A 15,354-nucleotide genomic window follows, 5' to 3' on the forward strand; every position below is an offset into this window, starting at 1 on the left:
TAAATTGTTCCTGTGGTGGAAATAATCTGCATGTCAGCTTACCTGTAAAGCTAGTGTAGCTTAGTGGTAACAAAGGTCAGTGTCTTGCGTGCTGTGCCATGTAGCACCAGTCTTGTCAGCCATGATACATTTGGGCAAGGAGGTGATTGATGCTGTCAGGAAATTCTCTGTTGGACTGACAATCTGGTCTGGTATCTCTCATGGGCTCTTCCAGTTTTCAAGGTGTTTGGGGAGAGATCACTGAGAAGCAAGAGTTGACTATTATCAATACACTGGTGGTTTCAGATATTTTTTGCATGCTTTAGAGGTTCTAGGGCTTGCATTGTGCAGGAAGGATGTCCTTAGGTATCTTCAGGGAAGGGCAAATCCCCGAGGGTCATGATCAGCAGTTTAGAGTCTAGTAGGACCTGAGCAGGGAGATGGAAGCAGATGACCCTACGGGTGGCCTCTTCTAAGCTTAACCATTCTGTGATTCAGTGATTAGCATGCACATCAAAGGTATTTATCCTCAGTCAAGAAGTGTTTGAACAGTGCTGGACTGGGTAAAGAGAAGATTTTCTCCTGTTACAGTTTTCTGCAGTTAAGGGGCCAGGCTCAGAGACTAAAACCCAAATACAAAATCTTACGATGCTATGTATCATATTTAACCCTGGCACTCCGTATGCCAGGTCTGTAAGCCAGGTACATTGTTCCCTTGGTTGTCCCACAGATTAGGTGATGGCAAGGATAAGCTCATGGTATTGGGAGTGATTACCACTATTCCTCCTTTTCCCATAGTATTCTGCTTTGTGGCCTGTGACAGTGCAATAATTTACAAGTTTCAGTCTCCAGCAAAAGGCAAGTTCTGTTTTGTTGTACTTGCTGGTGTGAAAACTTTGAATGTGCCTGCCCTGAGGGTAGTTGGCACTTCCCTGGGAAGGATGCCAATGCTTATCAAGTCTTCCCTGACCCATTGGCTTTGTAATAGCACCTGAAATTGGGCATCCCAAACAGGATGGAGTGTACCCAGCCTTTAAAATTCAACTCACTTCTTCTCTTGGACTTTACTAGAAAAGCTGCAAATTCGTATTTTTTTCCCCTGAGGTGTTTTTAAATTGCTCTTGTTCCCAGTTTATTGTTATTATTCCTTTTTGGTTTGTTCTTTTGTGAGTTTGTTGAGTTTGGGGAGGGAGTTTGTAATTATGGAGAAGTTGTTTTTATGTTTGTTTCCCAGCACTCTAGGGATGAGTGTTATGTACATAAAGTCAGTATTATCTTTACGATTAATATTAAAAAGAAGAGTAGTAAGAGTGATAATAATAATAATACAACAATGAAACAAGTTTATTGCTAAGCATGGTAAACTTCTTGGGCAAGCAGCCTTTCCCTGAGGAAGACCATGAACCTAGATGGTAGGATCCCTCTCCAGGAGCAAAAACACCTGTAATTCCTGTATCATGTCTTAAAGTCCACAGAGCTGTGGTTTTGTGATAAGAGATGCAGGAGCTGAGACCCTTGAGATTCATCTCCCCATTTAGGGTAAGAAGCCCTTAGAGAATTTTCCCTTTAGCAAGCTAAATTTGTCTTGGGATAGATGAATCTCTGCTGTTGGCTGCATCTGGGTGGCATGGATGTATCTGGACAGTGTCTGCCTGTTTTTTTTCTCCTTGCATCCACCTGCATTAGCTGCCTTGTCCTGCTCACCCAGCCTAAGAGCTTTTGGTCCATTCAGCCTGGCAGGGCTATCCAATCAGATGAGGACTTGTTCATGAGGAGATGGTCTCCTGCCCTTTTCCAGCAGCCTCAGACAACAGAAAGAATGATTTGCAAGGTGCAAGGTTTGCATTAACATTTTTTCGCAGAGTTAAGAGGGATGGATGAGCTGCAATGACACTGAGATAAAGCAATGCACAGGCGCCAGGAAAATGCTTCATCTTGTCAGTTTTCTGGGCGCTGCTGGATGAGCTGGCTGAAATAGGCATTTCTGTTGTGATCTACAGAAAGCCCACAATGATTTCTTGTCTCTCTGTTGGACTTGTGACCTCTAGTTTCTTAGATACTGGAAGTATTCAGGAAGAGCTACAGGAGTGTTTGGACAAAGGCTCCCATCTCTCTACCTCCAAGTCTCCCTGGAGAGAAAACTTCCAGACTTGAAGAGATGGAGCAGAGTCATTCCCTGTCTTTCATTATCTTTTGATGGCTATCACTCATGCTGATAAAGCCAAAGACCTGAAAGGTTTGAGTTGTTTCTTGCAGGTGCTGACATAGCAGAGTGTATATTGGGAAAGGCCTCACATTTGATGTGGCTTTATCATTGGCAAGCAGGCAAAGAAAATGGATAAATTAATCACCTTTTTCTCTCCATTAATTATAAGCTTTTATCCTACGGAGAGAAAAATGTTTCCAGTTTGCCCTGGCTTTTTGAAGTGTGATGTTATTGTATTTGCCAGCCTACATGATGCCTAAGCCATCAAAATGCCAGAAGTGGTAGGCAATGTGATTACCATTTATAACACAGCCTGGTGGACCACAAAGCTGGTTTCAAGCTGCTCTGGTCTTTCTGAAAAGCCCCCAGAGATTTCCAGGCAGTCTTTTCCTCAGCTCATTGACTCTAACCACTTAGCCCCAAGCAGTCATCTCCTGACTCACTGTGTATTTCTCACTTCTTATTTACATTTTACTAAGTAATGATATCTCTAATTTAACTGCATCTCATGGAAGCTTGGGGAGTTATGGGTGAGTTTTACAGCCTGATTAAGGAATAAGGTGATAGGGTACTCTTACCAAGAGGGTCCCATTGCTCCCCTCCTCCTTCTGTGAATGGCATGTAGTGTAAGCTCAGGAGCAATGCAGCAGTATTTTATCAGCAGAACCAAGGCACACCTGTGCTGCCCCTCACAAAACTTTCTTGCCTAACTTTGCCACTGCAAATGGCCTTGTTTGTATGGCTTTGGAGTAAATCTGTAGTTCATCACAGGGAATCACTCACTTTCAGGCTGTCTTAAAGTCATCATTCTGTTACAGTTTAAAATCAGATCTGTGTTAAAAAATCTTTTTTTTTTCTGGGTATCATTCTAGGGATCAATCTGACTTCCCAGGAGTTTTAAAATATAACTCCAGGGTTTGAAAATGAAAAATCAAACTTCTTTCCTTCTTTAAGCAATCTCTTTCTGTACAAAGCCTGCAAGCTCATACATCTCTGCGAACATTTAAAGAGTCTTTATTCACTGTTGGTAAATGGTTGTAATGGACTTAGCATGAAACACTTTTTTACACTTGACTCACTGTGTTTGATGGTTCTTTGTATTATGTGTCCAGTTGCTCCTTTGCCATGTTTGCAAAAGATGGAGCAGCAAGCAAGACTAGCTGTGACATCTTAGTATTATCAACAATAGCGTTATTGTTTCTAGGATGTTTTGGGATCTGAATCTGTTCAGGGCACCTGCAGCTTCCAAGATGCTTTGGAGTCTGTGTTTCAGGTTGGAGCTTTCTTGCTGCAGGATTCAAGTTTAGGTCCATGTAATCTTTTTGGTAGTGGTCCCTAGTGCCACACCTTGGTGAGTAGGTACAATATTTGGGGAAGGGTCTCTGACAACCTCACTTGGTGTCTGGGATAAGTTAGAAGTCATGCATCATGAAATTACGAGATTTTTTGGTTTTATCTTTAGCACAGCGATGCAGTCCATGACCTGCTCCTGGACTTCATCACATGGGTTGGCATCCTGCTTTCACTGGTCTGCCTCCTGATCTGCATCTTCACCTTCTGCTTCTTCCGTGGGCTGCAGAGCGACCGCAACACAATTCACAAGAACTTGTGCATCAGCCTCTTTGTGGCAGAACTCCTCTTCCTCATCGGCATCAACCGGACTGACCAGCCGGTAAGAAGCAAAGCACTTTCTGCTTCGGTCACAGGCTCTTGTGTCGGTGCATGTGCAATGTATGACCATGCAGTGAGATGCACTCCAGCGCTGTCCTCACAGAGTTGGACCTCTTGGTGGTTAACTGGGTGTCACATACTGATGCCTGCTGTGATTTCAGAGGCTGTATGTGTGTTGCTTTTAAATAATGTAGAATCATAGAATCATAGAATCAATTGGGTTGGAAAAGACCTCCGAGATCATTGAGTCCAACCCTTGGTCCAACTCCAGTCCATTTACTAGATCATGGCACTCAGCGCCACGTCCAATCTGCTTTTAAAAATCTCCAGGGATGGTGATATGGTTAATAAGCAGTTTGTAAAAATGTACTTGTACTATGTATATCTTTATGTGTTTATTTATTTACCAGATTGTGTACATACTTACCTTCATATCTTTTAATATAACTTATGTATGCAATTTAAAATAATCCACACAGATTTTCCAAGTGAAAAAAGGTTCTTGCTTTGAGGAGGGAAGATAAGAACTCCCTCATTTTTATTAAACCTCCCACTAAGAGTAGTCCTGACTGTTGCCTTAATTAAGCATGGTACAAACACCTTCCCTTGCTCTTTTCAATCCACATGCAGATTGCTTGTGCCGTCTTTGCTGCCCTCCTGCACTTCTTCTTCCTGGCAGCTTTCACGTGGATGTTCCTGGAGGGGGTGCAGCTCTACATCATGCTGGTGGAGGTTTTTGAGAGTGAACACTCCCGGAGGAAGTACTTCTATTTGGTGGGCTACGGCATGCCTGCGCTGATTGTGGCTGTATCAGCAGCAGTGGACTACCGGAGCTATGGCACGGACAAAGTGTGAGTGAGCTTGGCATTGCTTGGATCTGGTCAGGAGAGATGGGAGTTGGGACAGTGAAAGTGTATGAAGAGCTCAGAGGCCTTGTGCAGGCAATGCTCAGCCAGGAGGCACACCTTGCTTCATCTCTGTGTCTCTGATGCAGTCTGTGATGACACAGGACAAATTCCCCACTACGAAATGGTTTGCAAAGGTATTTTCCAGGGAAATCACTTGAGGAAAATTTTATCACAGCATTGCAAAACATCAGCAGAGGTAGCTGGCCCAAGTCTCAGTTTAGTACTGTATCAGCAAGGTCATCCTTCTCTAATCAAAGAGTATTTCTTATTTGGATGAAGAAATACTCCTTTCTTCCTCTTTTTTTAAGTGTTCTATCAAATTAACAGAGCCTGCAAGCAAAATAGGTGGTGACAGTGGAGTGCATTAGGCTCTTTGCAAATTGGAACAGCTATAACATTTATCATTATAAATACTCTTATGTGTTTTCAACGTTGCTGAAGCTGATATCAATGGACAATTTAGATTATTGTGCACCACTGTCTGATGGAAAACAAAGGGAAAATTGAACCTTTGATTCCCTTTGCCATCTTTGCTACAATAGCATTAACAAAGCATTTTTATTGACTTTTTTTTTCTTTTTACTTCACTTGTCAGGCTGCCTTTCCCATGTCATTTTAACTGAGTTAAGGGCTCAGTAGGAAGCTACATAGCAATGAGCTGGTGGTGTTTATAAAGCTCTTTTTTAGCATATGTTACCTTAAAAGTCTGTAAAAAAGACTCCAAGCCAACTTTTAGTAGGAGATAAGATAAAGGGTAGTTACTTTTAATGAGCACTCCAGCTCATTCAGGAATACATAGATGTGTGTGTATGCAAGCTTTGATTTCCATAGCTTTTATAATATAATCTATCCAATCACTACTTTATACATGTCCAGTTCCACGTCTGTCCCCTCCCAGTCCCCACCCCCTGTGGAATTTGGGCTGGGGTCATCAAGACCCTCTGTCTTCATCATCTCCTCTTCTTCAGCACACAAGGTCTCCTGGACACTTTCCAGTGTTCCAGGTCCCTCTGCTTTGTGCTTATGTTTCCCTCTGATATTCTCCAATCTTGTACCTTGAGAAAGAGACTAAACAGCTGGCAGATCTTAGCTGCCTGTTCTGGAGCAGGGGTAGAGATAGAAAGACTTTTACTTAAGTTGCCAAATATTAACCCACTAAAAATCTACAGCTACTGCTACTGTGTTTCTAAAATCTACAAAATATGAAAATTGAAAATTCAAAAACTCCTTCGGCATCAATAGGTTGTGTCAGGCCATGGCAGCAGTTGATATTTTATATTAGTGATATAAGTTCAAATGCAAATTTTTTACCTGTAATCTTATTAGTATATATGAGCCTGATTTCTTGCAAAAGCAGATTTGTAGAACAGTGGAGCTGCTCATGATTCCCTACCATGCCAGCAGGTTAGTTTGGATCCCAGATGGATATTTGTGTTGTGTTCCTCCTATGAGTAGGAGAATAGCAACCTGATTTTTTATAAGTGTCATGCTTTGTGGAAAGGAAATGGCCCACACAGATAAAGGTAGGAGTGTATAAGTTTTCAAGGATCTCTACTGATTTATCCAAAGTAGTTTGACTGACTTTGACGGGCCTAGAGGGCAGAGAATAAGTAACACATCAGCTGATCACCATTTTTGGAGAAGACTTTCCATCAGCTGCCTGCCACCTGCTTTCTGCCCCAACTAGCTCTTCTATTCACGTCCCCTCTTGAGCTATATATAAGCACCTATTGAATCAGGTATTGGAAACATTTTTCCTTGTCTCTTTAGACAAATTTATTCTTACTGTGGTGTTTCTATGGAGGACTTACCTCTTCACAGAGGCCTACATGTGGCACGTTGAGCTTCAAACATGTTAGAGCCAAAGGGCCATGAGTCCAGCTCTCTGAAAAGCCAATTCCCACACATATGCCATTGCTGGAGCTGTGTCCACTTTGCAGTCTGGTATTTAGTGGCTGCTTTGCACACAGCTCACCCTATGACCTCTGCAATATTGCCATCACAGGGTTTGGACCACCAAAGTGATGCTTCTGACTTCTCTCTCAATGTTTTGAGCTGCTGCCAAGATAACCCAGCATTGCAGCTCATTTGGAGCGAGCACCAACTGCGTTCTCTTACAGTGCGCTGTAACTGTTGGGTGCTGAGAATGTCTTTGTTCCCTCATAGTGAAAGAACATTCCCAAGCCCAGGGCATGGCTTGGCACGTGAGATAGCAGTTGATTTGCATCCGCCCTCATCTTTGCAAAGTTCTTGATGACGCTCTGTAGGGAGGACCAGAGTAGCAGTGTAGGTTGTGGGAGTTAGCAGCATGCAGCAGGCTGGCTGTAGAGCCTGGGAACACATGGCCCTTCACCACAGCTCCCACAGAGCACCACAGGAGCTTTGCTGCTCCTCTTAGATTCATCTAGGAACCTTTCTGAAGCACAGCAAAATAAACATATTTCATGAGATACCCTGCTTTTTCCCACAGGCCTTGGGTGCCCAAATGTCTTCATGGCATGGGAGACAGTGGCAGAAAGTTTGGCTGAAATTCACTGAAGGCAAACAACACAACTTCCTATTTTGGCATTGAGGAGGCAGCAGTCCTGTGTGTATGACAGTAAAATATGTTTCCCTCCCCACAGCATAAAGTATTTTTAATGATTAAACATTATATATAATATTTTGCAAATAAGTACTTACAGATATTTGCAAAGCCTGAAATATTTATTTTTGATTTTTAATTCCAGAATGCACAATTTTATCACGTTCTCATAGAGGAAAATAAAAAAAAATACAGTATGTTTTGTATAACTATCATGCTCCATCTGGTTGATGGATGATGATGTATTTTTCAGTATAATGTTATTAGAAGGGTAGAACTGATTAGAATTTGTAGTGAACTATATGCCAGGCATACATAATTTGATTGCAAGAAGTTGCTTGGTTTTGCCAGGTTTTGTAAAACATCCTCTGGAATATATTACTTGCCTCCCTCCATTATTTACTGCATTTGTTTAAGCAGGACTTATGGAGCTGTTAGTGTTATTTGTTTTTTGCCTGGCATTTGGTGCCACCATTCATACATCTCAGAATTATTTGCTTAGACACCCAGTGTAGGTTTTCTTGATTTCATTTGCCTTTCTAAATCCAACCCTCTTGTAACACATGCCCAGATTACATAGCCAGGAACAGGCAGTTGTTCTTCTCCTTGCTGCTTTGCTTGTCACTTGGTCCTTGTGATTTTTCGAAACATCCCATGCTCTACTATTCATTTTGGCATTTTTGAGTAGCTGCCCTGCAGAGATACTCTTTAACAATTATTCCAAGAATTGGGATCAATCTATTTTTTTGTTTAAGAACAGTTCAAACCACTTATATTAGGAGATTAGTTAGCTTTTATAGCCAAGTGGCAACACAGTGATTCCATTAAAAGATCATCCCATTCAGGCCAGCAGGGACCATTCACAGGAACAAGCTGAACTGTGTTTGGTCCTTTCAGAAATGTTGCATCTCACTTTATTCTGCCTGTAATTTCTAAAGTAAATATAAAAAGCAGGGAGCTCCACTGCAGACAGCGTGGTTCCTGCACATTGCCAGAGTGATTCTGGCTATGCTCATGTGAACTTCCAAGATGCCATTTCTTACAGGTCAGATCTTCAGCTGCTGAGTCTTAATGACCACAGCTCAGATTTTGCTGAAAAAAAAAAAAAAGAGAAGATACTGAGATTGCAGTTTAAAAAAGTTATATCGTGTGCCTTGTCCTGTATGTAAACAAAATCCATCAGTCTCCTGGCCAGATTTGGTCTCAAGGATTGTGGTGGGCAATGCTGCAAAATGCAGAGGAAAAATACCATTTGCAGCTATTAGTGTTTGAAAATTACTTGTGTCTAGAATTCAGTAAAAGCTCAATTAAGACTTTAAAAGCCTCCCTTTGAGAGGACTCATTGTAGAAGCAGGCCATCCAAAATCAACAGCAAGAAGCCATTTCATATTCCCATACTTTCCTGGGTTTCATATCAAAGTCTCTTACAAATTGCAGAGGAAAGCAGCTATGCTTTGAATGGTTCAATATATTTTAGAAAATGTACTTGTAGGTATATTCATCCACTGGTGATCAAATTCATCATGGCAGGAATCTCTCAATTGTTTCCTCCTCCCTCTCCCCTCTTTTGGAATGCTATAAAGCAGGATATACATGGTAAGCAATCCAGCTGTCAGAAAGCAAAATGAAAGCCCTGTGTACGTACACAGCCGCCAAGTCCATCAGCCAGCTGCCGACATTTCATGCATGTAAATGTAGCTCAGGAATAGCTTCTAACAATGTGGTCTGTCTTGGGTGGCTCCACTGAACTTGTTTTATTTGCAGGGTTGTTGCCAGTATTGGGAGGAAGAAGCATGAGCAATGTGGATGCTGAACTCCATTAAGCAGAACCTGTATTGCACCCCTGAAAGGCATGTCTGGTGCATACATATTCCATTACTGCACCCTGACAAGAAAGCTGTATAGCCACATGAAACAAACCGCTGAGCTCCCATGAACAACATGATATGTTTAGGACTCTTCAAATTTTATGGTCCAATGGCAGCTAATGATTGTTTATTGGTTATATTTAATGCACACCAGGGATAGTTTAGTATTTGATTTCTCTTCACGCAGAAAATAGAGTAAACTCTTTGTAGTCTTTGTTACTTGAGAAAAGCTTTAGGTGAATAGTGTGAGTTGTCACTGTGGAAAAGGAGGAAATTAAAAAGTATAGGAAAGCAGTGCCACAGAGCTCATTACAAGAACTGAATACGATGGTGTGACTCTTGGAAGAAGCAATGGAGTTTTGAGCAATATTCTCCACATCCGCACATTTTCTGATAATCCACTCTGCCTTGTTCTGAGCCCTGAAGCAGCTCATTTGCTTAATGGCAGTGAAGTCTAAACTTGTAATGTGGCAAGTCTGTGCTCACAGTGCAGCTGCGTGTGGAGGGTCAGAAAGTAACTTGGCATCCCAAGATTAGCAACTTTGGGAAGTGAGTTGCCTGATTGCTTCCTTGTTTTGAGGAGCTCATTTATGCAGCTCATTGTGCATGTGGGTTTTGTGTTTTAAGGGAAGAAAAGCTCAGTGTGGTACTTGTCTGATTAGCAATTTACAGCACCACAACGCAATTGGCGGGATGCCTGTGTTTTGATGTTTTGGTCTTAATTTGCATTTTTAATGAGATATGACTTAAACAGGTTCAAAGTTGCATCTCTTCCTGATGACCATGAAGCTCCACAGCTTTTTAAGTCCCTCTGCAGATCAGTCCTACAGCTTTCCCTTTAGTCACCCAAGACTGAGAATCATACATGGTTTCGTAGAAAGGCAATTTTTCTATTCAAACAAATAAAAAATTACATCACATTCTTTGAAGTGTGCAGAGAGGCAGAAAAAAAGCTTTCTCTGTTTTTCACAAGCTGTACTCTGGCTTAGGGGAAGCCATCTCTCTATTGGAAGGGCCTCCTTTTGCTCCATGACTGGCCCCTGCCTGTCCTGAGGGCAGGACCTGACTCCTCTTCTGTTTTCCATCCACTGTATCCGTATCTCTTGCCACTCAGTTGTTGTCCACAACTGAAGAGACGGATTTTTTTTTCTTAGCGGAACAGTATGGAAGATTTCATCCATTTGACTGTGTAAAGGAAACTAATTGCTTTGCACTTCTTCCCTTATCCTGGCACAGCTTTTCACCCAGTCTGTATTTCAGCTTCCACTGATTTTCCCTGTATCTCAATCTATATGAATTCAAAACCAGCTGCACCAGATGTGACCATCATGTTTTAAGAGGTAAAGAGAGGGTTTATGTGTTTCCTTTTCCCTGGACTTTCCAGGAGCCAGCTCACTCTTTATGCTGAAGGAAAACCAAGTTGATGGCAACTAAAATACAGTGTTCCCAACTCCTGGGCTGCAGAGACTGGAGTTTGTTTTGCATGTTAAACGCAAAAAAAAAAAAAAAGTTCAAAATATTTCCATTAAAAACAAAACAAAACAAAACAAAAAACCCGAAAAACCACAGCCCTCTGAGTCCTCTCCCACATGCCAGCACTCATCATCAGTAGAAAAAAAGTGGTGGGGCTGCATATTCCCTGATTTATATAGAGCAGCTGAGGCATAAACACTAGTTACACTGTTTTCCTAAGCAGGGTGGGGTAGGTATAGAGTGTGAAATGCCATGTAAGGTGGGAACTGCTGCTATGCAGACATCTTTGTTCAGGAATGGAGGAGAGGACTTTTTACAGGTACTTCATTATCCTTGAAACCTCTATTCCTTTGTCAAATCTGGTTGCAATTGGGTGACAGTTCAGATGTTATTATGGATGATACACAGATGTCATGATCACATAAACCCTTTCCCACGAGGAATCAGACTCAAGTAGTTTGGAGTCACTCATGTTGTTCCATTACCCGCTGCATCTAAATCACCTTGAACTTCAGCAACCACTGAGGAAACAAGATTTCCCTGAAATCGCTCTGAAAGCCTCTGTTTGCCTCTTACATTAAGATTTTGATGTTATCACATGAAGATTCTGGATAAGTGGCTGCAGAGGCAGCTCAGGAATGACAGTCACAGAAGTGACAGTATTTTAATTTGTGACAGATAGTGGTATGACTATATATATATCTCAATACATCTTCAACACTGAGGAGTCCTGAAATTTATGTGGTCACGGAGGGGAAGTGAGAAGCTTTCTCTGCATTTTTGAATTTATTCATATCTTGGCTTCTCCCAGTCATAGAGGTTCAGGGCATGTTATATTATTCTCTCTGCAGGCATCTCCTGCTGATCATCTCATGCAGGGCTGCTGGCACAGACATTTCTGCCTGTTGCAAAGTCCATTGGAAGGGAAAAAAACATTAAGCACGTACATTAGAGCTGTCATTTTTGAGAACTGCTATCTCTTCCACCATGATGAATTCATATATACAGTCCCTGTCACTTGACTAATTACAGAATTCCATTGGATGTTTAGTATGAGTGGTTTTATGCTTTCTCAGTCCTTTGTGTATAAATGGAGCTGTGATTTGCAGCATTGCAAACATGACAAGATATTATTATTTTAAACATCATGTGAAACTTTCTTGGAATTTACATTCGTCTGTCTTGTAACCAGTCACTTCCATTTTATCTTCCTGTCGCCTGGAATGAACTAGGAATGGAAATGTAATTTCCCAAGGGCCTTAAAAAATGTGGGGAGTATTAAATGCGGTTGAAATTAAGCGATTAATAATTTAGTTTTAGGCCATGAATCAACTTCTTGTGATAGCACAGACCATATGCAACCCTGGAAACAGTGGAAACAAAACACTCTGGAGGTTCTGGGAAATAAAACACTTTAAAGGGGAAGTTGCTGAACCTAATTGAACCTCAGCCTCCTGTTATCCAATTCATGCTTCCTATTTGCACCATATTTACTCTGATCTGATTGCTGGGGAAATGTCATCTTACTTGACAGCTGACAGACAGCTTGCATTGCAAAGAGGAGCATAAAGCAAAGAAGCAGCTCTATGGATGTTCATCAGACCCCTTCCCTAAAAAAAAACCCCTCCGTATAAGGATTTTTTCCGATAGATGCAGAAAGCCTTAGCAAATAGGCCTTGTGCCATTTTCTCCCTGCTTCCTCTAGCGGTAATTATCTTACTCCATCAATAGCGCTGTCAGAAATTGGGCACATAATTCAGCATTTAAATGAACAAGCAATGTAATATTTCCTGTCTCCCACCGGCGTGTTTTGCAGCTCGCATTCTTCTCTGTCACTTGCTCACTCTTGATGTATGTCCTGAGTGCAGTCCTTGAATGCCTTCTTTCCCCTGTGTTTCATTACAGATGTTGGCTCCGACTTGACACCTACTTCATTTGGAGCTTTATAGGACCAGCGACCTTGATAATTATGGTAAGAACTCCTAATTAACTACTCCATCTCTCAGGTCAAGAAATAAAACTTTTGCTGTCCCTTTACTCTTTATCTTTAATTTACACAGATTAATTTGGGAAAGGCATGTTCTTCTTTGACCCTGCCTGGCACAAGCAATTAGACCCTCATTATGAGAAGCTCTTGGCATTGCAAAATACTTGATCAAAACGGTCTGGGGAGGCTCAGAGCAGGCACTTGCAGATTTTGGTTACTACCACTGGACATTTAGGAGTGACAAACTCTATTTTGATGCTACTCACTGTTCACTTACTTTTTCAATTCCAGAGCAAAGCTTTGCATTGATAATGGAAAAAAAAAAATGAAAAGGCGACATATGGGATGTGGGGATGAAATGAAGCCCAAACTAGAAGAAAAGTTTGATGAGGGTTTTTGACTTTGCAGCAGAAGCTGAAGCTCGTATGACTTCATGTTTAGCACATTGCCAGCATATCAGCTAACACAACAACAAAGTTGAGGACCCAACTTTAGAGACTGCTGGAGTTTTCTTATACTTTAATCGCTACATGGTTTAAATAAACCATCCTTTGTTTTGACTAACTACAGTTTGGCTAGTACAGAAAACCAGGCTCTCTCACTTCAATACAGACCTTGTCTCTGCTTCTTCAGCTTCTTCTGCAACTGGAGGCCATTTCAGCAGCCTTCCACATCAAGAAGAGGGCCACACCACCAGCCACAACTGTTGGGTTTTTTTCCCCTTAGGCGATTAATTCATAAAAAGATATCATCCCTTTTTGATTACGTCTCAAACTCTAGACTGAGCTTTTGGAGGAACTCCTTTCCAGGAATTGGCAGCTTTGTTAGCACTGAGGCATTGAAACACTATCACATCTTTTACAGCACAAAGCAAATTCCCTTTCCTTCTTGTTTTTCACCTTTACATTGTGCTAAACATCAGCAGCTGTGATTTCCCTGCCCATCTGCCCCATTACACCATGTCTAAAAGATGTATTCACAGAAAAAGATGCCTTTATACTTCATTACAATGGGCCTGGCTAAGCAAGATGCTTGGACTGACTTTTCATGCTTGTACACTTCTCAGACACAGAAAAGCCATTACAGCAAGTATTTTTAATTTTCCATAATGCTGATGAAGCACTACAGTTGAGGTTACAACCAGTCTCATATCAGTAACATACACAGTGCCATGGCTTTGTTAAGGCTGTAGCATCACTAGTCCTGCAGTCTACAGGCCAGGTCACCTCATAAAATGCTTGGAAATTTTCTGTGATTCAGTCACTATAAAACTGTAGTGAGAGCTAATTTCCTACAGTAATCCATCTGTTACAGAGAAGCTGACTTTCTCCTCATCATGTTGTGCTGTGTCACATAATCTTTTTTTTTCCCTTCCCCCCCCCCCTCCATTGCAGCTTAATGTCATCTTCCTTGGGATTGCTCTCTATAAAATGTTTCATCATACTGCCATACTGAAACCCGAATCTGGATGTCTTGACAATATCAAGTAAGTGGTTGGGGTTTTCTTCTTTCTCTCTGCCTGTTTCTGTGTTTTGCTGTTTATTCCCCCATTCCTCTCTGAGGAGCATAACAGGGAAACCAGTTCTGACGGCAGCAGTGATAACCGGGGTTAATATGCTGGGTTATGGCACTGCAGAGTGGTTTCTAATAGGTACCAAAAAGTGGCTGATGATGAAGCGCTGTCTCTACTGGGATTTGGCTGCCATTTGGTGGCACTTGCCATTCAATTTTGCATGAAGGAGGCAAAGCTACACTTTCGGTCCTTGAAGCAGGTAATCCTCTAGTCACTCTATGTAAAGAGTGCCCAATAATTACCAGCTAATTATTTCAGTCTCTACAGGGAAGGTGTTGAAACTGTTGATTATTACTATTTCATTGTGCACTGAGGGCAGCAGCCTTACTTCCTTTTTGTTTGTTTTGGCCCCTGACAGATTTCATGACCCAGATTCTCCCCAGAATCTGATTGCTTTCAGCACTTGTTGAGTATTTATCAGAGGGTGCCCACATCAGCAGATGTGCTTTCCAGCCATGGCATGTTTCATCCTTGGACTGGGTTAGCATCTGAATGCCCAGTAAATCTGGGCATTTTACTGTCTAGCAAGCTGCTTCATTATATTGATAGAATATCAGTCTCTGTCAGTGGCTGTTTGTTCAAGTACCTCTGGCTTTAATTACTCTCTTCAAAAATACAAGTGGGATTTCAGGTGCAGCGCATGATAAGATAGGGATCCTGCTAATTAATAAAACTATCTAATGAGCTTCAGGAGGAGGAAATTGTTGGGAGTCAGCACTTTACTGCCCACCCAGGAAAGGAGAGCATTGTGCAACACGGCTGGAAGTTGCTTCTTTGGTCTATTTTGTGGTAGAAATGGGAGAAGAGGCGTGAGGGGAGCTCGTTAGGAGATGACTGAATTGCATAGTTGCGAGGCAGTTCTCATCAAGGTTATTGTTTTTACTGCTGAGCAGCTCTTGCAGATGCAGCTTTAATTTAAACCAGGTCAGTCCTCCTCTGGAAAACTTTCTCACCACCAGGCAAGGCTTGCAATGGCATTGGCATGCCACAACCTGGCATGGTCCTTTGGTGGTTTTGCTTTCTTAGGCACAGCTTTTTCCATGAGGGTTGTGAGGAAAGGGGGCTGGAGTCTGTACAAATGCAGGAGGTGCCAGTGTGCTCAGAA

At 41.8% G+C, this 15,354-nt stretch overlaps 1 protein-coding gene across 13 annotated transcripts in view; it reads left to right on the top strand.

Annotated features, from left to right (window-relative positions):
- Positions 1 to 15,354, top strand: part of ADGRL3 (adhesion G protein-coupled receptor L3) — a 513,478-nt gene that overhangs the window by 445,706 nt on the left and 52,418 nt on the right. For all 13 annotated transcript variants that reach the window (XM_071555824.1, XM_071555826.1, XM_071555815.1 and 10 more), the window contains 4 exons: positions 3,648 to 3,857; positions 4,487 to 4,707; positions 12,595 to 12,661; positions 14,071 to 14,162. In XM_071555824.1, coding sequence (XP_071411925.1) covers positions 3,648 to 3,857; positions 4,487 to 4,707; positions 12,595 to 12,661; positions 14,071 to 14,162 — 590 coding nt within the window. The remainder of the gene's footprint in view (positions 1 to 3,647; positions 3,858 to 4,486; positions 4,708 to 12,594; positions 12,662 to 14,070; positions 14,163 to 15,354) is intronic.

This window comes from Pithys albifrons, chromosome 5 (genome assembly GCF_047495875.1).
Source record: "Pithys albifrons albifrons isolate INPA30051 chromosome 5, PitAlb_v1, whole genome shotgun sequence".
Lineage (NCBI taxonomy): Eukaryota > Metazoa > Chordata > Aves > Passeriformes > Thamnophilidae > Pithys > Pithys albifrons.